This window comes from Bombus bifarius, unplaced genomic scaffold, assembly GCF_011952205.1.
Source record: "Bombus bifarius isolate JDL3187 unplaced genomic scaffold, Bbif_JDL3187 scf7180000008210, whole genome shotgun sequence".
In the NCBI taxonomy this organism is placed as follows: domain Eukaryota; kingdom Metazoa; phylum Arthropoda; class Insecta; order Hymenoptera; family Apidae; genus Bombus; species Bombus bifarius.
Genome location: NW_022884513.1, coordinates 289,684 through 313,162, shown reverse-complemented (window position 1 = coordinate 313,162; position 23,479 = coordinate 289,684). Strand labels below are relative to the sequence as shown.

At 35.4% G+C, this 23,479-nt stretch overlaps 2 protein-coding genes and 2 long non-coding RNA genes across 5 annotated transcripts; 2 read left to right on the top strand and 2 right to left on the bottom strand.

Annotated features, from left to right (window-relative positions):
• Positions 1–1,990: 1,990 nt before the first annotated feature.
• On the top strand, positions 1,991–4,905 carry LOC117210724. The gene is made up of 4 exons (XR_004488145.1): positions 1,991–2,168; positions 3,522–3,715; positions 3,878–4,226; positions 4,518–4,905. It is a non-coding gene; the product is annotated as an uncharacterized LOC117210724 (long non-coding RNA).
• Positions 4,906–7,228: 2,323 nt separating this feature from the next.
• LOC117210722 (sodium-coupled monocarboxylate transporter 1-like) lies at positions 7,229–14,887 on the bottom strand. 2 transcript variants are annotated; one of them, XM_033454012.1, is made up of 15 exons: positions 14,669–14,887; positions 12,329–12,531; positions 12,056–12,215; positions 11,917–11,982; positions 11,594–11,645; positions 11,454–11,521; positions 9,616–9,767; positions 9,394–9,534; positions 9,082–9,306; positions 8,826–9,009; positions 8,660–8,746; positions 8,194–8,363; positions 7,854–8,012; positions 7,678–7,789; positions 7,229–7,610 (listed from the first exon to the last, which is right to left on the bottom strand). In XM_033454012.1, the coding sequence occupies exons 2-15, from the start codon at positions 12,514–12,516 to the stop codon at positions 7,575–7,577; spliced, it is 1,800 nt and encodes a 599-aa protein (XP_033309903.1). In that variant the 5' UTR covers positions 12,517–12,531; positions 14,669–14,887; the 3' UTR covers positions 7,229–7,574. The 2 variants fall into 2 exon arrangements, with proteins under 2 accessions (XP_033309903.1, XP_033309904.1); XM_033454013.1 differs by lacking the exon at positions 14,669–14,887 and adding an exon at positions 14,102–14,177.
• LOC117210725 lies at positions 12,990–14,343 on the top strand. The gene is made up of 2 exons (XR_004488146.1): positions 12,990–13,465; positions 14,011–14,343. It is a non-coding gene; the product is annotated as an uncharacterized LOC117210725 (long non-coding RNA).
• Positions 14,888–16,481: 1,594 nt separating the features above from the next.
• LOC117210721 (manganese-transporting ATPase 13A1) lies at positions 16,482–22,615 on the bottom strand. Its single transcript, XM_033454011.1, has 18 exons — positions 22,352–22,615; positions 21,872–22,137; positions 21,565–21,793; positions 21,344–21,497; positions 21,017–21,166; positions 20,752–20,934; positions 20,553–20,690; positions 20,353–20,473; positions 20,126–20,280; positions 19,862–20,037; positions 19,550–19,789; positions 19,258–19,473; positions 18,988–19,177; positions 18,672–18,920; positions 18,253–18,589; positions 18,007–18,178; positions 17,781–17,924; positions 16,482–17,703 (listed from the first exon to the last, which is right to left on the bottom strand). Exons 1-18 carry the CDS (start codon positions 22,613–22,615, stop codon positions 17,596–17,598), a joined length of 3,492 nt encoding a protein of 1,163 aa, XP_033309902.1. The 3' UTR covers positions 16,482–17,595.
• Positions 22,616–23,479: the final 864 nt, after the last annotated feature.

Genomic DNA, 23,479 nt, shown 5'->3' with positions numbered 1-23,479 from the left:
ATTCATCAATTGTCTTGGAAATGAAAAACACGCAATTGGGTTTCAGGTTCGGGGCGTTTCCTTCTCGCCTGGCGTATGAAGTCAAAATTCATGGATATAACGCGCTCGTTTGATCGACCTAGCGTAAATTAAATATCAACAAAATACACGTTTTCAGTCGTATAACCGTCCTAATTACGTCTGTGGTTGTTTACAATGGACGTTTCAAACCGAAATCATATATAAATTAACCCTGAAATTGGCAATATGTACGACCAATAAAAACGATCGTTTACAAGATGGAAATGTCAAATATAGAAGGGATTAATATTTAACCGATGAATAAACGTTAATAGCTTTATGTAAAAAGAGAAAAAAGGGAACCACGGTTATCTGATTCTTCAATTGCATGGTACACATTTCTCGAAACAATGCCTTACTTTCATGTGCGTTTAACCACCTGTGCTTTGTATCAACACACAAGATATCGAGTTTGTTGTTTCAATTCGTTTTTATGTGTCATGTTTCGATTGACATTTCGAACAGTTATTTGAAATAGATGAAAATTATGTCCTTCGTAAAACCTTGACTTGTCATTTGAATAATGCACACTCTATACTTCACGTCTAACAAACCTGTAGTTACAGTGGATCCGTGTCCTGACAAATTGTCATTCTGACGAATACGTCAGAACAATCGAATATACGAGGGTCGTCCAGAGAGAACTACCCGTTTATATATAGAAGTCACATAAAACGATAGAATGTAATAGGAGGTTGTCTAGCTTCGTTCATGTATCGACATAAATCATACAAAATTTTGTGTTTAAATATTTAATATTGTCGTTGTATCATACGTTTGAAATGATGATGCGAATTTCGAACGCTGAAAAAATTCTTCCAAAAGGAATTCACCAGTTTACAGGAATTACAGGAATTACCAAAGGAATTGCCAGATTACAGCAGTTAATGGAGGGTTTTGTTGAATTAAATTAAGTAAATTATTAAATAAATTAAATGGAAATTAAAGTAGGTAGTAGAGTTATGAATGAACTGTTGGTAAGATCATGGATGCGGGAATTCAATAGGGACAGAAAAACTGTACGTAATTGCGAACATTCGTCTCTTACTACAAAGGAGCTCAAGAACGTGTCTGCGATTTTGCTGCAAATGATGTTCATCGCAGTTTTTTGCAAAACTTAAAGGATTGTTTGGTCGATAATGCTTCACAAGAAACGATGATTTAAAAGATTGCGTAAGACGATGGTTATGTGAATTGGCGGCGGTAACGTATGACGATAACAAAAACTCGTATAACATTACGATAAGTGTTCAAATAGAGCTGGCGGTTATATTGAAAAATAACTTAGTATATATACTAAAATTATAAATATAGATCGAGAAATCTGTTTAAAATGTATAATATTTGTATTGCTGTTATTTCAAAACGAGTATTACTTTCTGGACGATCCCTCTGTGCCCATTGTAATCATAGCCTAACATTTTTACAATCGAATAGACAATCGAATTTTTATATCGAATCGAACTTTTATATCGAATAGACAATTACATAGCAAAATTAATTATATTTATTTAATAGACATTCAGGGCATCTATTGAGTGTCATGATATTATAATGTCGACCCTTATTAAATTGATACTTATTAATTTCATAATTAGCATATATTTAGATACCAATATGCATAGTGTCATTTCGTATGAAATTGTAAGGTTGGAATCGTACTTACCTAACTGCGATTCATCCTTTATTATTGAATATATCATCCATCCACATTTCGGCTTCATTTACACGTCTCACATTATAGGGAACACACATTTATTCAGTTGTTTGAAAGAATTGCAACAAAAATAGCAACAGAACGATCCAAACATCGCTGTACGAAAAAATGTACACACCGAACGCCTGATTCCACAGTTGCCGCCTTTTTGCATCGTGACGTCACGCAACTAACGAATAGAAGCGTAGATGCGAGACATCGTTAGCTCGATTCCACGCTCGATTCCCATGGTCGGTAGATAAATTCGCGTCATTAGAGGTTAATGGATAAATTCACGTGTCTTATTGGAAACCTTTTTTTATCATCGGATTATTGTGTGCTAATAAACGAACAGCATCAATCATCGTTAGTGAAATGAAACAGACGAATGCACACACGGAACATATAAACGGTAAGTAAATATATACGATTGTGGAAAAATTTACTAAACGGTCACGCCAAAAATAGAACAATTGCACGTAGGAAAAAAAATTCGAACGCCATTCGATCACTCGAAACAAATTAAGCGCAACGGCTGTTATAAATTTCATCTTGACGAACGATAAAATCGCCGCTACAACCGCACTCGATTCGATTGGATTTTTTCCTACCCCTATTAATAATAGTCACGCACAACACTGTTCGCGTGTTACGTGTTAAAAAATTTTAAATTGAACATCGAGACCTTTTAAAATTCGTACGGGCAACACTGTAAAGTATACGCAGGGGAATTATAATTTTCAACACGTCGCGCACACGTTTGTACCCATTCGACAGCGTAAATGCGAAAACTCCCTTAATAAGTCGTAACCGTTACTACGAGCAGCAACTTGAATTTTATACAAAACGTCGAACTGCCGGATAACTGAAAAAAGATCAATTTTTCATTTAATTTTTTTTAAATAAATTACGATGCAAAGGAATTTGATCGATTCGTTCGTCATACATATTCGAAAAAAAAAAGTAACAAGTAGCATTGACAATTGTAAATAGGCTCTCTTGACAATACCAATTCTTTTTAATTTCGATAAAACGGTAGATAAATACAACTCGTTCGCTGAATCGGTCAATTTAATTAAAAGCCTTTTCGTGTGTGCAATTTTCTTCAATTAGCGAAACGGCTCCCTTTAAACACGCTCCTTTCACGAGTGTGTCACTCTATCTTCGTTACAATTTATCGAACGTCCTACTGGTAATTATACGCCTTTATGCCTCGCTCGTCCAGCTAATACGTCACGTTTGCGCGCGAAATTTTTATCCTAACAATCTCGCCGTATCGCGAACAATATTTCGGAGCGCAAGCCCGCCACAATCCATGATGGCGCTACTCGATCTGCATTAATTGGCATCATTACTGCGCTGCCCATTTTTTGGGATAAACCGATTTCCCGTCCCTTGTTCCGCATTATACGGTGCACGCTTGTTTTACGCTTTTTGCCTCGAGTGGTGTTTCTTAAAACCCTGTTTTTTCAAGCATTAAAAATATTTTTCATCGAAAACGTGGAAATTTAAATCCATGAGTACAATAGTAATAACAATAATCCGAACTTGTAATTAGCCGCCTTTTTCTCCCTTGTTCTTTTTTTTTTTTTTTTTTGTTAATGATCCTACTTTGGTGCTATTCTCTTTTAAATATTGTAACGATTTCAGCTGTCGTTTAAAAATATAATATCATACCTTTTTTTAATACGATACAATATGATTTATAAAATAACGCGTTGTAAAAAATTTTATCGAATAAATAGAAATATACGTAATTCAACAGGATAACATCGGAATCCTAAGCTTTCTGGAGATCTTCCGTAGCCAAATACAACGACGACGACGCGACAACATGCTCTGGGAGTTCGGAGGTCTGTTTACACGAGTTCGCAAATATAGCCATAGGTATCGGAGCCAACCGAAGCGAAGAATTGATAAATTAGTTATTCCGTCAGTCGTCTGCTGCTGTTCCTCCAGGTACGTTTGATTTGAGGTTTCGAATAGTCATGCCTATTTATATTGAAGACCTTTGGAGCTTTCCCAACGTTCGACTATCTAAGTACATATACGCGATGACTGGGATAAAATTCGATGGAAATATTCTCTGATCATATTCTTTTTGTTCTTTCTTGATTTCAGAAATGAAGGACTACAGGTCTTGTGACGATCTAATGTTGCAGAATCAAAAAGTATATTTTTCCGTGAAACTGACATAATTTGATGTAATACATGTAATCTGATACATGTCAGATGTTAGAGATTATACAAGGTTATAAATTATTCGGAAAAGCTTTAATAGTGGGCGTAGCTGGCCCGTTTATCATCGGATAACAGTTCCAGAGTATATCCTTTGAATGTAACTCTACTCTTGGGCAAACAAGACTAAGGGTTATGACCATTCTCGTTTGTCTTTGCATCCAGAGAATCTTCGCGCGAAATCCCTAGCCAGGACCCAATTAACTCTCTAAGAATTCGATCCTATCCCATGGTAATTCTAAGATAGTACGACTCTAACAGCAGATTAGAAAAGACAATATTTGCTTCGGTGCTTCTGCGTCTAATCGCAGATGCGCCTTCACTTAATATCGCTTACTATTTGTCTTCCCTTACAATGGAAATTTGCGACGTGGGTATTACACAGATAGAACAAAAATCGAGGCTAGGATAATCCTTAAAATCGCTCCATTCAATTCTTTAGCATATTTAAATTAGTATTGAATTTATTTTTTTTTTTTTTTCACAATTCCAACGTTCACGAGTTCCATATTTTTTCTAACAGGTCACGTCCAAAATGGCCAACATCTCATGCGAACTGCAACGCTTCTAAGAATCCTTCGTCTCTGACCACAGAAACCCGTATCCGCATCGACGACGGTTTGAATTGAAGATTTTTGCGGACGGTAACTCGTTGGCTCACGCGCTAACGTATTTGCAAGATCCGCTGCGCTGATGGACATATAATGCGACGTGTGATTGTAGGCCCGCCAATCGCGGCCGATTGTGCCTCTGAAGGCCCGCTAACTATCTCAAACTAGCCCCATTCAAACCGCCACGACCTCTCTCTAGCCGTCTCTATCTACCAGCCCAGCCTCTGTGTCTCGCTCGTTCCAACCCTCATTCACCGCCACCCTCCCCCTGGTACCCGTGCGTCTCGTTCATCACCAAACTTCGCCTCTCTGTTGCTCTCAACTCGCGTCTCGTTTGCACCGACTTCACAGGACGATTTTCCCTCCTACTCGGTGAAAACTCAGTTCCTCATTCGCCGTTCGAATTCGACGTACGTTTCTTGCCGCACGTTTCTTCTGCACGCCCTGTATCCCTCTCTAATTTTCGACCGGCTCTCTCGCCACACACGTAATCTTCTATTTCATTCGCTTTACTTTTCCTAATGCGATAGCTCGCTCCATACACATACAATCGTAGCCTCATCTCTTTTCAATCTCACCTCGCGGATCGAATGTTTTGCCTTCCATTTAACATCCTTTATCTCGCTCCCTCTATTCAACTCTCTCAAAAAAAGTTTTTCTCTTCGAGGTTCCGGCGATTCCATTCGCCCCGCTATCTGCTCTTCCGTCCATCTAATGTTCCCACTTTCTTTTCATCCGTTAAATCGTGCATCTCGTTTAACTCGACTTCCGTCGTTTTCTATTTCGCAAATTCATACATTCTCGCCTCTAGCCATTCCTTTTAAGAATGTAAGCCCTACATGCACTTTCTTCCCTGCTCCACCCTCACCGCTTCTCACTCGTTTGATTTTCGCGTTCTTTTTCTCGACTATGCAGCACTGCTTCATTTTCCCCCTTCTTGCTCCTTAAATCTATGTTCTCTCTCACTTTCGTCTATCTTTCACTCTCTCTCTCTCTCTCTCTCTCTCTCTCTCTCTCTCTCTCTCTCTCTCTCTCTACCCTTTCGAACCGCAACCAACTACCTCTCCTCTTTCAACCTATTCCCCCGACGTACCTTATCTCCATTCTCGGTCTCTGTTCGACCTGCTTCATTCATCGACACAATCACGCATGGTTACGTAGGTACATTCCGCTAGGCGTCACCGAGTATTCGTCCCGATTCGAATTCTCGACCCTATATAACCGTGGCACGTTCTACGTGGGAATTTCAAATCTATCAGCGACCCAGACGAATGCAAATCGCGCATGAAGCGCGCTTAATAAAGCCTCGCACGCGGCCCGCAACTCGCAATTTTCTTTTCGACGCTACGTGTCGCACGCTCCTCTTAATGAAACCTTCGCATGCACCGTGCGCAATTCGCGGCTACGCTCCTATTCTACACGCATCTCCGTCCCGCGATACCGTTAGAAAAAGAACGCACTCGGGATCGTTAAGCTTCGGCCCAGGGGAGAGAACGAGGACCATTTCAACTCCCTTGTAGAAAGAGATCCGTTCATAAGAATACAAGTTCCATAGAATAAAACTTTTCTAGTAAATCACGGAAATTCTATTATCTAATAAACTTTATGGATATCGCATAAATAAAATGAAAGACTTAAGAACTATTTTCTTTTATTCCCATTATAAATAGAAGACTTTATATTACGAAACTTCTATTTTGCTTCTATCTTTAATGGTCAAGTTCAAAGCGATAACATTTATAGGACCTTCCCACAAAATGGTCTCTATCAAGCTTAAACTTTTGACTTACTTTCGTCAAGAAATCGCTTCTCGTACCATTGCGCCATAAATTCATCCCCACCACCCTGAGAACGTACACCGATGAACCGTTCCTCTTTCCAATAAATTCTTCTCGAATCACCTGTCGTCATTTCGTCCAGCTTTCAAGCGATTCCGACCAATCGTGAGACACGCCTCAAAGCGTCAGTGCAAAAACTGTGACGACACAGCGGATATCGATCATGACGATCAGCGTCAGGAACAATATCGAGCTGAAGGAGGATGTCGCTTTTGACCGGGCGTATTTCGACCAGGCGAAAATTGAATTTCGAGGAAGCCGAGTCAAGAGATAAGCATGGAGAAGCGTACCAGCTATTTGCGTGGCCTTAATAAGGACGTTTGACGGCGTTAGCTTTCCCTTAACAAGACGGCTAATATCCCGGGGCCTTGGCTCCCCTTGGTCTACCTTCTCTGTCCTTCCCTCTGTTCCTTCGTCTCCCTTTCTCCATCGACTCGCTCGCCTTCCGCACGGCGGACACCGTCGGGAATCACCAAAGCTTGAAAACCGAACAAACTCAGTTAGAGAACTCGGTGTGAGGAGCAACCGGACCTGCCGGCAAAACTCATCCTTCTCCGCATCCACGATTCTCTTACGCAGCTTGCCACGTTTATGGACTGACTTTGTTTCGTCCTGGGCGATCATTAATTTAATAGCGGCGATTGTACTGAAAGATTGTACATTTTTACTGACAATCACAGTGCAATTTTCTGTAAAATAATTTTCTATAAAATTGAAGTAAAAAAGATTGAAAAAATTAAGGTAGGGTTGTATATAACGAAAAGTAATACATGACATGACATGGCTCATAAAATATAATATAAAAATTTATTCTGCATATACTCTAAAAGTTATATAAAACATTTCGTAAACGTTTCTAGTAACTGCGTCTTAATATGACCTTACTAACGAAACCTTGCTTTATGTGAGTAAGTCGATCTACGACTTATAACGATGTGAACACTATTGTCTACAATGGTGTTTAAACCTAAATAAGTACCGAAAGAGGGACAAACAAGAGAAGTAAAATTTCACATGCGCCCGACCCGAAAATTTTACTTTCAGTATTGCATTATCCACAGCATCATAGCAGTGGTTTAGCTCCAATGTGTTTATAAATGTTCAGCAAGCTATTCAATCCTGATGCATGGATTATGTTGTGACCCCATTAGGAAAATTTTGACTTCTCTGTAAATCAAAACAGAAGAAATTTTTAACTAGAAAATATTTTTAATATTTAATCTTTGACATTTACCCTTTTCTTCTTTAGATCATATAATAAGAGACTTGCTGTTGTTGCCAAATCGTTATTTCCAGCGTTATTTCCAATAGGAACAATATTTTCGTCCTTTGGTGCCGGTAACAATCTAAAAAATACAAAATTTTGTAGGAGTTCTATGAGTAGTTAAAAACATATTATTTTTAACTCACGAATGAATTAACGGCGAAAGCAGTCTTTTGTCAACAGAAGAAAGATCCGTAGGACCAGTCCACCAGCTAATGAAATTGCCTACGACGATAACGATTAACGTGCCTAAACCAGTAAACCAGTGGTACGATAATCGATACAGAGGAAACACATCGTCTTCGCTAAAACAAAGGAGAGTTCTGTTCAATACGAGGATAAACCAGTATCGTTACAGTTTCAAATAAGATAATAAAACAATTTACAACTCTGATCATACGTTTCAACGATGACGCTGGTGGCCACTTAGGATTTAATTGATTATGAAAGACTTAATAATTATAGCCAAGGCTAAGGTTAACTTACTTCGGACGATCAAACTGTTTCAGGAAACTTTCGGAGATATTGCCTGGGCAATGAGAAAGGGGGACTGGAAGTTTCTTAGGAACCAGCAACCCAGCACCGATAGACCAATTTGCACCTAAGCTCGCCCAGCCAGCGATCACGAATCCTACGATAGCACCCATAAACGCACCCTATTCGACGGAACAAAAGTATTGAAATTTTTATATCTGTCTATTGCGATGTTGACGAAAGATATCAATAGACCGCTTTTATGCATTTACAGGGAATTTAATGGCGTAAAAATGTATAAAATGCACATGATGTGAAAAAATACGGTACTTGCTACAATATTTAATAGATGGCACGAGTCTCTGCTTAGATCTCATTTTTAAACATCCCATAAATGTCCACAGTCGAGGTATCAGATTAAGAAGGCATGTAGGAAAGAAATATAAAAAAAGCAAATTCAAGCCTTTCAATAATTCACCTTAGCATTCGTCCATGGGAAGAGTATACCTAGCGTGAACACTCCGAAAGAAGTGCCTGCAGCTATTGCTGCTAGACTTCCAGTTATCTATAACAAAATAAGAGAATCATGCAATCTTATCAAAAAATACTTAATTTATAAGTAGAATAAATGAAAAAGTATTCACAGCTAAAACTCCTCCTAGTTTCTCGACCAGGAATAGCAAACCCAGAGCTATGCAACCAAGCAAGACAACCAGACATTTTACAAAGATGTGGGAGCATCGGTCGGTCAGTTTCAAGCCGAAGCAACCCTTCACGAAATCTTCCAGGACCACTACGGCCGTTGAATTAAGGCCTACAGACAGGGTACTGAGACAAGATGAAACATATTTTAACAAAAAATCATTTATAGATAAGGATAAATTCATGATAAGTACTTACCTAAGAGCTGCTCCAAAAATTCCAGAAATAAAGAGGCCCGGTACTCCAGGTAAATTTTTCGCAATTTCCATTACATAAGCGGGCAATAACTGATCGTCAGCAGTTATCAGACCGGTAGCTCTAGGATCGCACTTAGGTGGAGACCACCAGGCTATAAGGACGAGGCCGCACCAGCAACATAATGAAATGAATAACATAATACTGATAGTAAATATCGCTAATGATCTGAAATCACACATTTATATACAATAACAAACAAATAATATATTAAATAATTTTACATATATCGAAATGAATATTGTACTCACTTACAGTTTGGACGTTTTCAAATCTTTCAACGACCTATACCGCTGTACCATAGTTTGATTGACAGCAATGTAAGCGGTGCTATAGAGCCACGAACCAATTAACACGGTCCATACTGTATGCCTTATATAAGGAGACGTATCAAAGCTACAAAAAGGAAATATAACATAAAACGATGGAGTTGCAAACTTATTTTGTCTTCTTAACGTAATGTTGAATACTTCTTACTTTAAAAATTCAATTCTATTGGCTTCCAATGACATCTTCCATATTTCAGCGGCGCCCATTTGATAAGTACCCAATATACTAACAGTTAGTACAGCTGCAATCATGACTCCGACCTGAAGCGCATCCGTCCAAACTACTGCCCTGATACCACCCTAGTAATCACATTCTCCAATTAACCCACCTTTCATCTATGTATCCATCGATAGCCATGAACAATCGTGACTAACTACCCTTTCATTGAATTCCGTCTCATCCATCGTTACACTTAAATCTACAAGAAATAGTATATGCCACCTGCAACCTGCAAAGCGTCATTACGCGCAGCTCCTTTATCATAACAACAAGAACCATCAAACTTCATGAAAGAATGGCCTCAAAAGCTGCACGAAAAAGCGGACTACAGTCTTGGTAGACGCGATCGTTAAGCGAAAGACAAGCTTACAGACACGCGAAAGCGACCATGGCGGTAATAAACAAATTTCCAAGGAGTCACTGGGCCGCGATAAATTTTCATTAATTCGCGGGCTACAACAAATTGCTTGAATAATTACAAGCGCGCGCGAGCATGCGATTAATCACTTCGGCGCTGGCTTTGTGATCTGCTACCACGGGGAACGAGCACTCGACGTGCTCCGCGCCATTGTTTCCGCTGGGCCATTGTCGAGCTTTCAGTTTCCGTCCATAAACATTTCCAGTAGCCGGGTCCGCGTGAGAGATTCTTCGCGGCATTGTCCACCGAAAATTGTTTCCTACCAGCTACCGGCATCCTCCCGTCCGAGGAACTCCAGCTATCCCCGGGAGAATTCGCTGAACCGGCGTCCTTGGAAAATTAGCTGCCATATACCTAGACACCGAGTCACCCGGTCGGGGCTGGACTTCTAGTCTACCCTACGCTCGTTTTACATGTGTTCCGTCACCGCGATACGTCTTGTTAAGTCCTCGAGGGTTCACGATGAATCAGCTTCGTCACGATAATTCAACGCGATCACATTCTCCTAATTAAATACGTTTGTCGATTTTAGATCTCGATGCGTAATCGTTGAATCATTATTACCGTCATGGTTTCTACGAAGGTGTTTCTATTTACGATTTGTTATTTCTGTTTATTTTATTTATTATCATATCTAGTTTATTATTACTTATATTTAACAAGACTGCAAAGACATAGAAAAATATATCATTACCACTTGGATCAGTGCCTTTCAAAGTTATATCAAGTTTGTTGGAAACTCGTTCAAAGGCATTTCAATTCGCCTGAATTTTTAGAAACCCTCAACATAATTTTCAATACGGTAAACGTCACTATGTATAAATATATCGTTATTAACTACCTATAGAGTTTAATCTCGTTTCTTCGGATATTTATAAACAAAGCTAGCGAGGATCAAAGAGAAAGCTTCATGAAACTATTATTAAGAGGAAGGAAGGCTGGTAAAAAAAATTCACACGAAATACTGTGGAGGCATGCAAGTTTTACAGCTCGTAGAAGCTACGTGTCCTTGCCTCGCACTGCCCGAGTATTTTTAACTTCAAATACGTGACCCCAGAATTTTTTGTGTACAACAGCGCACACAGTTTTCTACGTATTCAATATTTATACGAATTCATGGGATCGAGACGTTCACGAAGCAAAATCGAATTTATTGATATAGAGGTATTGCGAGTTATTGAGTTTCGAAAAAGTCAAAGTAAGCGAAAATCACTAGTGATATAACTCTAGTCTAACACAAAGATCATTTGGACAACAAAGGAACAGTTTTTGTAGAATATTATTTCGTTTTATTAACGACAAATCGGCTAAACGTATATCGTGATGAATTTTCAAAACGAGAACTTACCAGAACAGTGTAGAACACGCATACAAGGCATACAATGATCCCGATCAAATGTACATCAATGCCGCTGACTGTAATTAATCAGAAAGATTTTGGTAATATTCGGTTAATATTCTATTATAGATAATATGGGCACGTAATACCTTGATTTAGCGCCAACGCTGGAACGTAGACCACGATCGATTGGTAAAGTACCTAAAATTGGTTTATTACGATATTATTAATGCAACATGGGATCAGTCGGTACCATTGGTCATTCTCAAAGAGAAGCAAATTAAAGTTTCGTGTTTTCGTAACGTAACGTGATGTAACTTTGTTATTAATCATTTTTCGTCGAATTAAAATCGTTAATAAATTATATTTTTCGAACTTTCGAATTTCTTAATTGTGCCTATCGAATTTTATACCCAAGCTGATAGGATAAATAGGTGCTACATAGCAGCTTCATCGATACTGTCGCACTTACCACATCAACGAGGAAAATCGCCGATATGAGAATCCTTACACCACGATTGAATCTCATTTCCAAATACTACAAGAAAATCATAAATAAATTATGCGTACATGTTATTAGCATGTTCATTAGATACTCCCGGTAGATATACCTCGTAAACGGAATTCAATCCTAGCGAAACGAAGACTGGAGCGTAAATAAAAGCCACGACGACGCCCGAAAAGAATATTGAGATAATAGTAATCCAATATTGTGTTCCAAAATTGTATATCTCCGCGGGTGTTCCAAGAATCGTCACGCCAGATATGAAGCTGGAAAGAATAAAAATTCCATTTCCTATACTTATATTTTCACGGATCAATCACGATCAAATTTCTGACGATTTAATTCAGTGGCAATTAGAAAGATTCAAGGGAGAAACTACCTGGCGATGAGGGAAGCGGACACGGGAAAGAGACCCATACTCTTTCCTCCTAAGAGATAATCTTCCGTGCTCGACTTCTGCGCTCGCCTGTAATGCCATAATCCTGCGGCGGCAGATACGGCTAGCATCAGCGCGAACACCAGCCAATCTGCCCAATGAAAGTATCCCCTCTCCTGTGTTTCCAGCATTCTGGCTCCGGGAAGCTGGAAACGAGCGAAAACCTGATTTATGAAGCCAGATTTGCTTGATAACACCGATAATAGACGTAATGGAAGTCAAGTAACACATATGAAAGCTTAATAGCTCTTGCGATGATACGCATAATGGATCTTTGACGGCCATTTACTTGCCCTCACTACTATGCAATATGTAGTAATAGGCAAAAATCCGTTTTTACTAATAAATAAGCTTAAATAAATTGTAGCTTTTATTGAAATTTTGAAGAAATACGAAATAAAGATTGTTGTTATTAGAATGGACCTGAATATAATATAGTCTTGAAAAACAAAAATATACCGATGCGCATAGTGTTAATGGAACGTAGCAGACGTACAGAGGTCCATAGTTCACAATGAGTTTGTGGAATTCTTACACTATTGCATGTATCTATTGCGTGTATATCCCTAATTGGTAATTGACACATGCGACCTTAATGCGACTCGCAGCTGTTAGTGTTTCAATAAAGCTTGTTAACTTGCTAAACGTTGCACTTTCTGAACACAGTATCGGAACAAACTGCTCGTTTCTCTATGTTTTCCTTCGATGAATAAGCAAATTAATTTTGCTACACTATTCACATTTTTTCGATAGAAACATTTGTGAGACATTTATTTATCATAATTACATATTTACTAATGTATTTAGCAGCAATTATGGAATATCAAATGTTTGAATTTGGCGCCGTTTGCATTAGTATCACCTGATGAGTCACAGATGTCAGAGCCATACGGAAATCAATTTCAATTCAAGAAAGTGAACTGTGTACCACATTACCGGGTAATATGAATAGTCAGGGGTCAGTAAATCATGGGAGAACAAAGCGAAAGATACTAAAGGATTTAATGAAACACCATTCCAGGAATACGAGCAATAATTACGTATCACGGATATAGACTTGCGTAAACACTACACCTCATTGTAAGTTTTTACGTCTTTCTTCACAAAACAAAAGTCTAATTGCTTCTTGAAATTTTTTTATCCTATGGCGATGACATAATTCTTGATCATATTAACCATTACATTGAAGAGAATTCTAATATATAATATATTTCACGATCCACATCTTTCTTAATTACATCGGTTCGTTGTGAATCGTGCTAGTGGAAAAAATATTCGGTTTCATATGCTTTCTTGATACATAACTATCTTTTCTCGTTACTACTTACATGCAATTATACGCATGCAACTTAATACAAAAATAATATGCACATACGTGAAGGTTGACTAAATGATATTACCGACTGAACTGGACAATTAGCAAACGATGAAGTAGAGACCGATCGTTGATAAACGTTTGCTATTCAACTTTATAAATAGTTTTCTGTATATTTAGTAACAATTTGTGATGCACTAGTATCCGCTTTACACGACTAAATTTTTGTCCTCTACACATTCACGTCATGAGAATATTACGGACACATCTATTTCGCGTTCACAAAAAGGGTTAATTATATTTCTGACAGGGACACTTTGATGTCGATCGATAATCGGTAAAAGGTGTGCAAACAAATAACTTGAATTCTTCAGTTTTGACGTAAGTTGCTTCTATTTTACCTGAGTTGATCCCCATCTTCTCTGTCTCTCTCTTGCCTCGTTATTCAAGAGATACTTTCCACGAAACAATTTGCTTCTAGAGAGTAATGTTAGAAAGCAATCGATCTTTTTCTTATTTGCTTTCTTTTTTAGTAAAGTATTTAGTAAAGTATGCATGGCATAGTTAACTTTAAATTCAACAAAAAAGTGGAAAAATTAAATTTGAAATATAAAGGAATTATAGAAACTGATTATATCGTTACGAAAATTCCATATGATAACAAATAAAATTATCATAAGCTTCGAAAAAACATTTTCAAATATTGAGAATAAATGTATATCAACCACTAATTTAAATACCCATACAATAGAATGTGAATAAATTGCCACACAAAAAACAACTTAATATTCGTAGGGCAGAAACGATATCCATAGGGAAATGATGTGACATAATATTGTTTATTTTTGTCGCAAATATTTTGGATTGATATCTATTTTGTCACGTCACAATCTATCGAAAACAATTAGAGAAAATAAAGTGCCGCTGATCATTTCACTTGTATATTTTATTTGTCTTGACTTACATACCGTAACAATATTTCAGAGCTACCAATCAGGAAATTAAGCGCGTTCCTTTCACACAAGTAATGACATAGAACGTCAAACAAAACCGCGAAAATTACAATGAGAAAGTACGATTACGCGGCCCGTGATGTTAATGTTGATATACATATTTCCATCGATAGGTTCATACGATTGAAATATTAAAAAAAAAAAAATTAGACAAAATAACACAACGAATAAGTATAGTCGAACGAGGAGAATAACGTAACGAACAACCATGTACCGCGATCAACAACCAACTGTCGTGAAGTCAGAGACTCAACACAGAGCAACCGGTTTCCTCGATAGACTTAAGTCATTCAACTTTTTCCAAGCATTAAGCATGCAGTAACAAGTTTAAACACATAATTCATTCGATCGATCCTTATATCGATCTTTGAACAAGGGCGAATTCCAGGAAAGACCGTAATTATTACTGAGGCCGTCACAAAATTCAAAAGGCGATTGAATCAGAATAATCATGGAAATATTCTTATGTCACTTCAAATTTTAATAAAGGAATATTAATTAAGAATATAAACTTCCACAATTTGAAATTAAAATAATAATCTCATAAATATACTAATCATGGATGTAAATAAATATCCTCCTTCTTAATAAATATGGTTTAACCTACTCACGTATCCTGTTGCTTTTTTGCTTTCCTCAATTGAGACATGATAGATCTATGTGTATATTCCTGCACATCATTGATTAATGATGTAAGGTAGATAAGTATATAAGATGTAGAATAAAACAGAAATAAGTGTTTACAGCAAATTACGATCAGTGTAAAAAATATTCGTACAGTATCTAATTTCAACAAATAAAAAAAATATTGTAGAATATCGTTTATTAACAAAATTTTAACAAATAAAGAATATGTCCATATTCTTACAAGTCTGCAGAATAATTTTCATAAAAAAAGATGGGATATCTATATCCTTTGTGAAAATATTAGCAAATATCTAAAAACTGGCAAAAATATATGCGTAATAAGTACGCATTCGTAGTTACAATTTAATAGAAAAAACTAATAAGACTTACCTAATATCCAGAAGATGAAATTACTAGGTTTAATTATTTTAATATTTAGTTGGGTCTTTTTTGATTTTATTATAACTTGAAGTAGTCGAGGCATTAAATTTATCAAACTGATGAGTATTCTACTCGAAATATTTCTCCATTCTTCTAAAAGAGCTCTCTTTAAGTTATTTCAGTTTCAGGTATTCCATATATTTTCAATAATATCTATATTGCGATTGTGGAGATATTTCTATGTGTTTCCGAACATCATACAAGATCCACTCTCGCGTATTAATAACATTATGCTTATAACGTTATGATCGTTACCTTGCATCAGAATGAAATTGTCTTTTAAACCCAGTTTTTCTGCAGTTTGACGCAGATTATGTTTTTAAATATCTATGTACATTTTATCCTGTGAAACGGTAACTGTACGAATACTTATTACGCATATATTTTTACCATTTGCAAGATGTTTATTAATATTTTCACAAAACAAATAGGTATCGCATTTCTTTTTCTTTTAAAATTATTCTGGAAACTTGGAAGAATATGCATAAATTTTTATTTGTTAAAATTTTGTTACTAAACGATGTTCTGCAATAATTTTGTTAAAGTTTAGTACTTTACAAATAATTTTTATACTGACTGTATTTTACCATTCTCATTATAGATAATTACAAGGCAACAATATACAATCAGCTTGCAGGATTTTTGATATAAAGCTTTAAAAATTCGCATACCGTTTTTTCGCAAAAACCACATACTGTTAAATTTTGAATATTTTCTATAACGTAAAGTTTATTCTGTTGCATTTAATTGTTGTAAGGATATTATTATTAACCAAGGTATACACATTCATTAACCACACCCAATATTTCAGTGTGTACACATTATTTGTCAACCAAAGAGGGACACAAATATTTTTAGTAGACAAAACCATATACAATTCCATTTATTTATATTCTACTTATCCTCCTAAATATATGATAGAAAAAAAATTGGAATGTTGGAATTAAAAATCTATTCTTCCTACTAGTAGCTCCTCTAAATTTGATTCTATTATACATGAAAATAGTATAAAAGTAAAGAAAAGATACAAACCCTGAAATTTAAGTATAACTGCTGACAACATTTACTGCTGAGTTAGCTTAAACATTGATGAACCATGTGCATATCTTACGATGTTAGTGAAAATAATTATTTTAAAACAGACATGTTAATTGTACAAAATTGTAAAATTACAACATAACAGTTTTTGCTGGCATAATCCAGCATATAATCAGTCATATCATTGTATGTGTGAAATTCCACCATCAATTTCAAACTTCTACTAGTATGCAATTATTTTTTTTTACACACTATTCAAAGTCAGTTTTTTATAAGTTTGTGGTACAATACAGGAATCTCTTTTATAAATTTCCATAAATCAGGTTCTCAAGGTACACTTACATTGCTTTTAAACAATGATATATGTAATACTTATGACATTATGTATTATTTACTTATCATTTGTACACACTCACATTGCATGCTCTTTTTACTATTTCACATTGTATAGCAATAATTACATTCATTAAAACATACATACCACATACTTATATACACACATAAGTATATATACGTTGATTTTTCTTGTTCCACAAAGAATTATTCGCAAATTCTTAAACAATATGAGTGTTTTTAAGTAATAACTTCTCAATTATTATTGGTCAGATTTTTAAAAGCATTATATTCCACGTATGAATCGTAATATAATTCATGAAGTAGAAAGATATTAATAAACCAAGATAACATTCGTTTGTTGTGAAACAAGAAAACAAAGTTGTATATTCAATTTTTCGCACTTTTGGAGTTAAAAGTTGAGTATAGAAATTGTGTACTAATCACAGTTTTTGATGTCTTCCTTCTCCAAAAAGCCATAAACAGGCTCTATCAACTATATATGCAAGGACAAAGTCAGCTATTAAAACTTGAACTAAAAGACTTCGAAACTAGAAGCAGAAAATGTTTAAAAAATTAATATTTATACAAATATGAAAAATATTACATTTTCCTTGCATAAACTTACATCACTTGGGAAATCCACAATTTCAAATTGTGCTGCCAAATCGGGTAAAAATCCACATGCTAATCCCAATATAACAGTAGCATTGCCTATAAGGCTGTATAGTAAAGATTTATTTTGTAACAAACTCTCCATGTATGGATGACCCTGTATCATAAAATTATGTTAAATTAAAATAAAATACATAAAGTCTTCATTAATAAATATTTTATTTATCAAAGCACTTTACCCGATAATTAATTGCAAAAGTAGAAATTTGAATCGCCATGGCAATAATATAAACTGTACTGTTTAATAGATTGGGTTCAAACAATTCTTCTTCGTCAGTCAAGTTCATATTTAAAGCTGTACTTCCATTAGATGAATTACTTGGAGCTAGTATTGCTGCTAATTTTTCACTCCTGGTTAAATTGGAACAAAATTAATATTAATTCAAGTATCATTGTACACATAATCTTTTAATCGTTTTACTTACTTTGGAGATAATAAAGTAGCTTCCTTAACCAAATAGACAAGAGAGATAAAATGTACTGCAAATTGAAGGAGTACGGTAGCAATCGTGTATAAGTTAAAAATGTTCGGAAGAGGCCTCTGTTTAGACAATGTTTTTAATGGCTTTGATCTTGATATGAATAAAAAGCAAGTGGCCAATAAAACACCCTGTAAGGTAGCTTGTGCATCACTGAATTTTATTCCACCTAAATAAAGAACAGATTGGCTGTATGCAAGCCCTAATGCATTAAGTGCTAAAATTTTGAACATCTGCAAGGTGGTAACCAGGGTGCATCGACCTTGCTTAATAACATGGCATACTATAATAAAACAAATATTAACATAACATTAATATATTATCATATCTTTGAACTGTTATAAATCATATACAACAGAACCTACTGCATTGAATTGATGACATTTTGCTTGTAAAAGGTGCGGCAATTGAAGCATCTCCTAACTTAACTATAACAGATTGTTCTTCGAGTTCTTTTAATATCTTTTGTATTCTCGCCTTGGTATTAGCAGAAACTCTCGGATTGTTTCTTGGACCATTTGTTACTGCTGAATTTGAGACAGTATGTTCGTTCTTTACATTATCTTGCTTTTCGGCAGATACTCTTTCAGGTTGGCTTGATAAAATGGCGACACCTGAATAAATTAAGTAATTAATATGTATGATTTATTTTATATATAAATTTAATAAGCTTTTACTAACCCACTTGAGCATGTTTTAAAGCACCAACATCATTAGTGCCGTCTCCGCACATCAACGTTGTGTATCCTAAATTTTGCAACGAGACAATTATAAATTCTTTTTGTTTTGGTTCACATCTTGCAAAAATTACGATGTGTGGTAACAATTTACGAAGTAGATCTCGTTCGTTATCTTTTAAATATGTTAAACCCTAAAAATTGTATCTTATAAATCTAATGTACATTGTATTTTATAGTATGAGTATGTATTTTATATCTTTTTATAACTTACTTCTCCCGTTACACAAAGAGTGTATTCTCGCCAAATTTCATTATTCCGAGAAATATTCTTCATTTCCAAAGGTAAGTTTATTTTTCTATCCACGCTTTCCCATATCCACTTTCCATCAGCTGCAGTTAATATAAGCGTAACTGGTTTCTTTGTAAAATGTAATTCGCGACTAACGTGACATGCTGTTAAAGGATTATCACCAGTAATCATAACAACCTGTAAAAGCGACGTGAATTTGCATAATTTATAAATAGAATAATTAGAAATAAAATTAAATTGTTGAAAGAGCTACCGAATGTGAAGCATTCACGATTTCCTTAATAACAGCTTTAGAATCAGGTTTAAGTGGACAACTTATGATTACAAATCCAGCAAAAATGAGATTCTTTTCTAAGTCTTCTCGTGTTAATTCCCTTAAATCTTGCGAAGATAGAGGTCCAGGAAGTTTTCGATATCCTAAAGCTAATACTCTTGCTCCGCGACGCGAAAGTGACAAATACGTTGATTCATAATTATCTGGTATAGACAACAACTGGAAGAAAAAATTAAAATATTTACAACACATTGTGAGAGGAAAAGAAATTACTTGCGATTTACCACACACCATGTCCTTAATAATTTCAGGAGCACCTTTCACAGTGGTCATGTAATTGATTTCTGATGATCCTGGCATTGTGTATCCTGCTACGACTGACATTCGCTTTAACGCGGAAGAAAAGTGATGTCTTTGTACGATTTTTAAGACAGGCGATTGTCCTTTTCTTGGTATCATAGAATCAGCTTAAATAAATTGAAATTGTTACAACATCGTCAAAAAAGAAAAAATAAAATATAATAAGAATAAGAATATCAATAAATAGAAGTATACTTTTTGTAAGATTCCATTTAATAGCTTTCAGCGTAGCTTTCTCAAGGGGATCTCCAACAATTCCGTCGTCTAATTGTACAAGAGAATGGCACGTTGCGAGTACTTGAATACTTTCTATAGGTGCATCAGAAAGCTGCATAACATCTGGTTTTCCTCTAAAATAATAAACAATATCTTAATATAAGTATTTACATTTGAAAATATTTTGAAACTTATTTGATTCTTACTCAATCCCCGCTATACCTTCGACGACTAAATTATCACTAGTTAGAGTACCAGTTTTATCAAAGCAACATATTTGAACCTTTCCAGCAAATGGAATTCTAAAAGGTTCAGTACAAAATACACCTATACAGAAATTATATATTATTGTATTAAAAAATATAGAACTGAATATCATCTTCATTCATCTTCACTTTATAAATACCTAGTTTTGATAAGGCCAATAATGAAGTATTAACGGCTAATGATAACTCAATAGGCAATTCTGGAGGAACAACTGATGTAAGAATAAGTGTACATTCCAAGAACAATTTGTATCTATTTCTTGTAGGATCTTCACTTCCTGTAATTAATAAATTATTAGTATAGAAATACAGCTTTATTCTTTTTAATATGTTATATACCTTTAATCCAGACATATGATGCTGCAGCAATCGCAAAAACTAGCAAAAATAGGATAAAACCAAACGTTTCCAAGTTGTTAGCAGTAACACATTTGACTCCAAATAATATTGTCCTCAAAAGTTTTCCTTGCGACGTTGAAAAACCAGTACGTAAAACATAGGCTACACAGCCATTATCAGTAGCTAAAATTTTTAATATACATGTATAAATACAAAATATACATGATATTAAAATATAGTAATTTATTATTTACTGTTTAGATACCTTTAAGGCCAGATACACTTTTACTTGGTGGAGTATGTTGTACAACTTTCGTGCCCCCAAAAAGTATGTGAAGCTTATCAGTTTCTATATCCAGCTGTCTATTTCCATCAATTTCTTCTATGGGCTCTTTCATTTGAGGAACTGATTCCCCTATTTATTCATAATGGACGAATGTAAAATATATAATACACTAACCATAAATTAATATTCTTCCTAAGGAGAAAGTCGAGGCTTTCACAGCCTTTTTAAAAAAGAAATTCCTTATGGACACAGCTTCTACTCAAAAGACTCAAACAGTGTTAAGAGTGATTCTTCCTAATGACTTACCTGTTAACATACTCTCATCAACAACACAAGGTCCTCTTAAAAGTAACATATCACATGGCACTAGATTATCATTTTGAGATCTTGTTATGGATACAATATCACCAGGAACTAGTTGGTCAGTAAACATGGAATGCCACCGTCTATTCCTGTAGACCTTTGATGAAAGCAATTTTATTGGAAATATTTGGAACATATTTTATTTACTTATGATGTTTACTAACCATTATAGTATATGGCTTATTTCCCATTTTCCTAATTTCAGCCATATTTCGGAGTTGTTGTTGCACAAGTGTGCATTCAAACATAATAAGCATAATTAATGTAAAGATACTATAATACCAATATTTATCGAAACACCATAATGCTACACAAAATAATTGAAAAACAAAGAATGGTGCAATTGCTCTTTCTTTAAATAGTTCTCTAAATTCTGGTACCACCATATCCAGCCTATGTGAAAGTAATGAAAAAAGTAAATAAAGCAATTTATGTGATTCTCCAACAGTACATATAAAAAGATATATTTACTTATTTTTCCCATATTTTTCTTCTGCTGCTGCAATATCTTTCTCATCCAAGTATCCTCTCCATTCGCAATAATGTTTGATAGAGTGATTAATTGGAAAATGAAGGCCTTCGAAACTTTTTTCATGCGAATTCCAATAGTATTTGGTTTTTTGAAATATGAACCACGGCTCATGTTGTTCAGAATGATGTAGTTTAACAAGCTCTGAACTTCCATTGTTGGGAGTAGGCACTACTTTTGCTATTTTCGCTTTATACGGATCTTTTTCCTGAAAAGATTTCAAATGACCGTATTCGTAAAACCACAAATGCTACATTTTAATAATTTAAAATTTCCCGCCAATCAGCCATATGATTCGTACGATCAGAAGGCCGGTTCGAATGGCTGCCACGTTAACAAAACATATTGGACAACGTAACTTACACGTGCGAATTATTTAATTAGCATATATTGTACCTTACGGTAAACGATTGTCAACTCACCGAGCTACAATTAAGGAAAGTGTGTATATGCACTGACCACTGGCAACACAAACATATGAAAATTTGTAGTACACCGATAGCTGCAATACCCACTAAACCCGCATCATAATATTCGTCAATTCCATAGACAAAAATCCAACTATAAATCCACACAGCGTGTAATATCACAGAGGGCAGAACGTAGCCCGTAAATAGCAATTTTCGAGGATTATGAAGAGTAACAGTTTGTACAAGTTCGTCTACTCGCGACGAGGCAATCGCCATGGCTATGATTACGCTATGCCGCTTATGCCGTAACAGGAGCGTATATGATCTTTAGTATCGAGAGGTTCTAGTTCCTTTCACATCAAATTCAATAACACGAACAGAACAAACTCACACAGCAAAACGTATACATAGCAACTGACCCGTACAAAAGGTGGTTGGTCTGCTGAAATTATGTTTACCCCTCTCACCTTTCGCACCTTTCCACAGTCCACTATATATGTATATACCAATTTATGATAACAAGACAAAAATGAGTTTTATGCGGATCACTTTCGTGGCATCTTGTGGCCATACTTTGAACTATTCTTCTTTTTTCCGATAAGATTACTTTCATACATCACGTACTCAAGCTCTACGAATTAAGATTCATTTGTCATAATTCATTACTCCCACGAAAATCCATTAATCATTGCGTTAATCATGGCATTTGAAACGTTAGATTTTAACTTTGATTTTTGCAGTATATAATATAGATGAGATAGTGGTCTTTGAATTTTGGTGATAGTGATTGAATTTTTTAATTATTTTAAGATGTCGAGATGCTCTTAAAATATTAATTTTAAGATCGTTTAAGTAATTTCAATTACAGTACTATATTTCAACCATAGGTGAATAAACTCGTGGAAATATTATCAAATTAATATTAAGTTCTTAATGGTATACCTAGATGGCACTGTTACATATTCGACAAAGCGCGCGTGACAGAATATTTCATTTCAAAACTAGCGCTTCGCTTTCAAATTTCAGAAATTTAACAAAATTCGGAATGTTATCTTTAACTTATAACTGACGATGATATTGTCAAAAAAAGACATAAAAAGACGTTTCGTATAGTATATATGGAAACGACAATAGAATCAG

Bases quoted from the DNA above. Each gene is read 5' to 3' on its own strand.
- LOC117210722 (XM_033454012.1), bottom strand. From the start codon at position 12,516: ATGCTGGAAACACAGGAGAGGGGATACTTTCATTGGGCAGATTGGCTG. The intron at 9,010-9,081 runs GTAAGTACTTAT...ATCTTGTCTCAG, and splicing joins ATTTTTGGAGCAGCTCTTAG to TACCCTGTCTGTAGGCCTTA. The intron at 7,790-7,853 runs GTGAGTTAAAAA...TGTATTTTTTAG, and splicing joins CTTTCGCCGTTAATTCATTC to ATTGTTACCGGCACCAAAGG.
- LOC117210721 (XM_033454011.1), bottom strand. From the start codon at position 22,615: ATGGCGATTGCCTCGTCGCGAGTAGACGAACTTGTACAAACTGTTACT. The intron at 20,691-20,751 runs GTATATAACATA...TATTAATTACAG, and splicing joins ATCATATGTCTGGATTAAAG to GAAGTGAAGATCCTACAAGA. The intron at 20,281-20,352 runs GTAAGAATCAAA...TTATTATTTTAG, and splicing joins GAAGGTATAGCGGGGATTGA to AGGAAAACCAGATGTTATGC.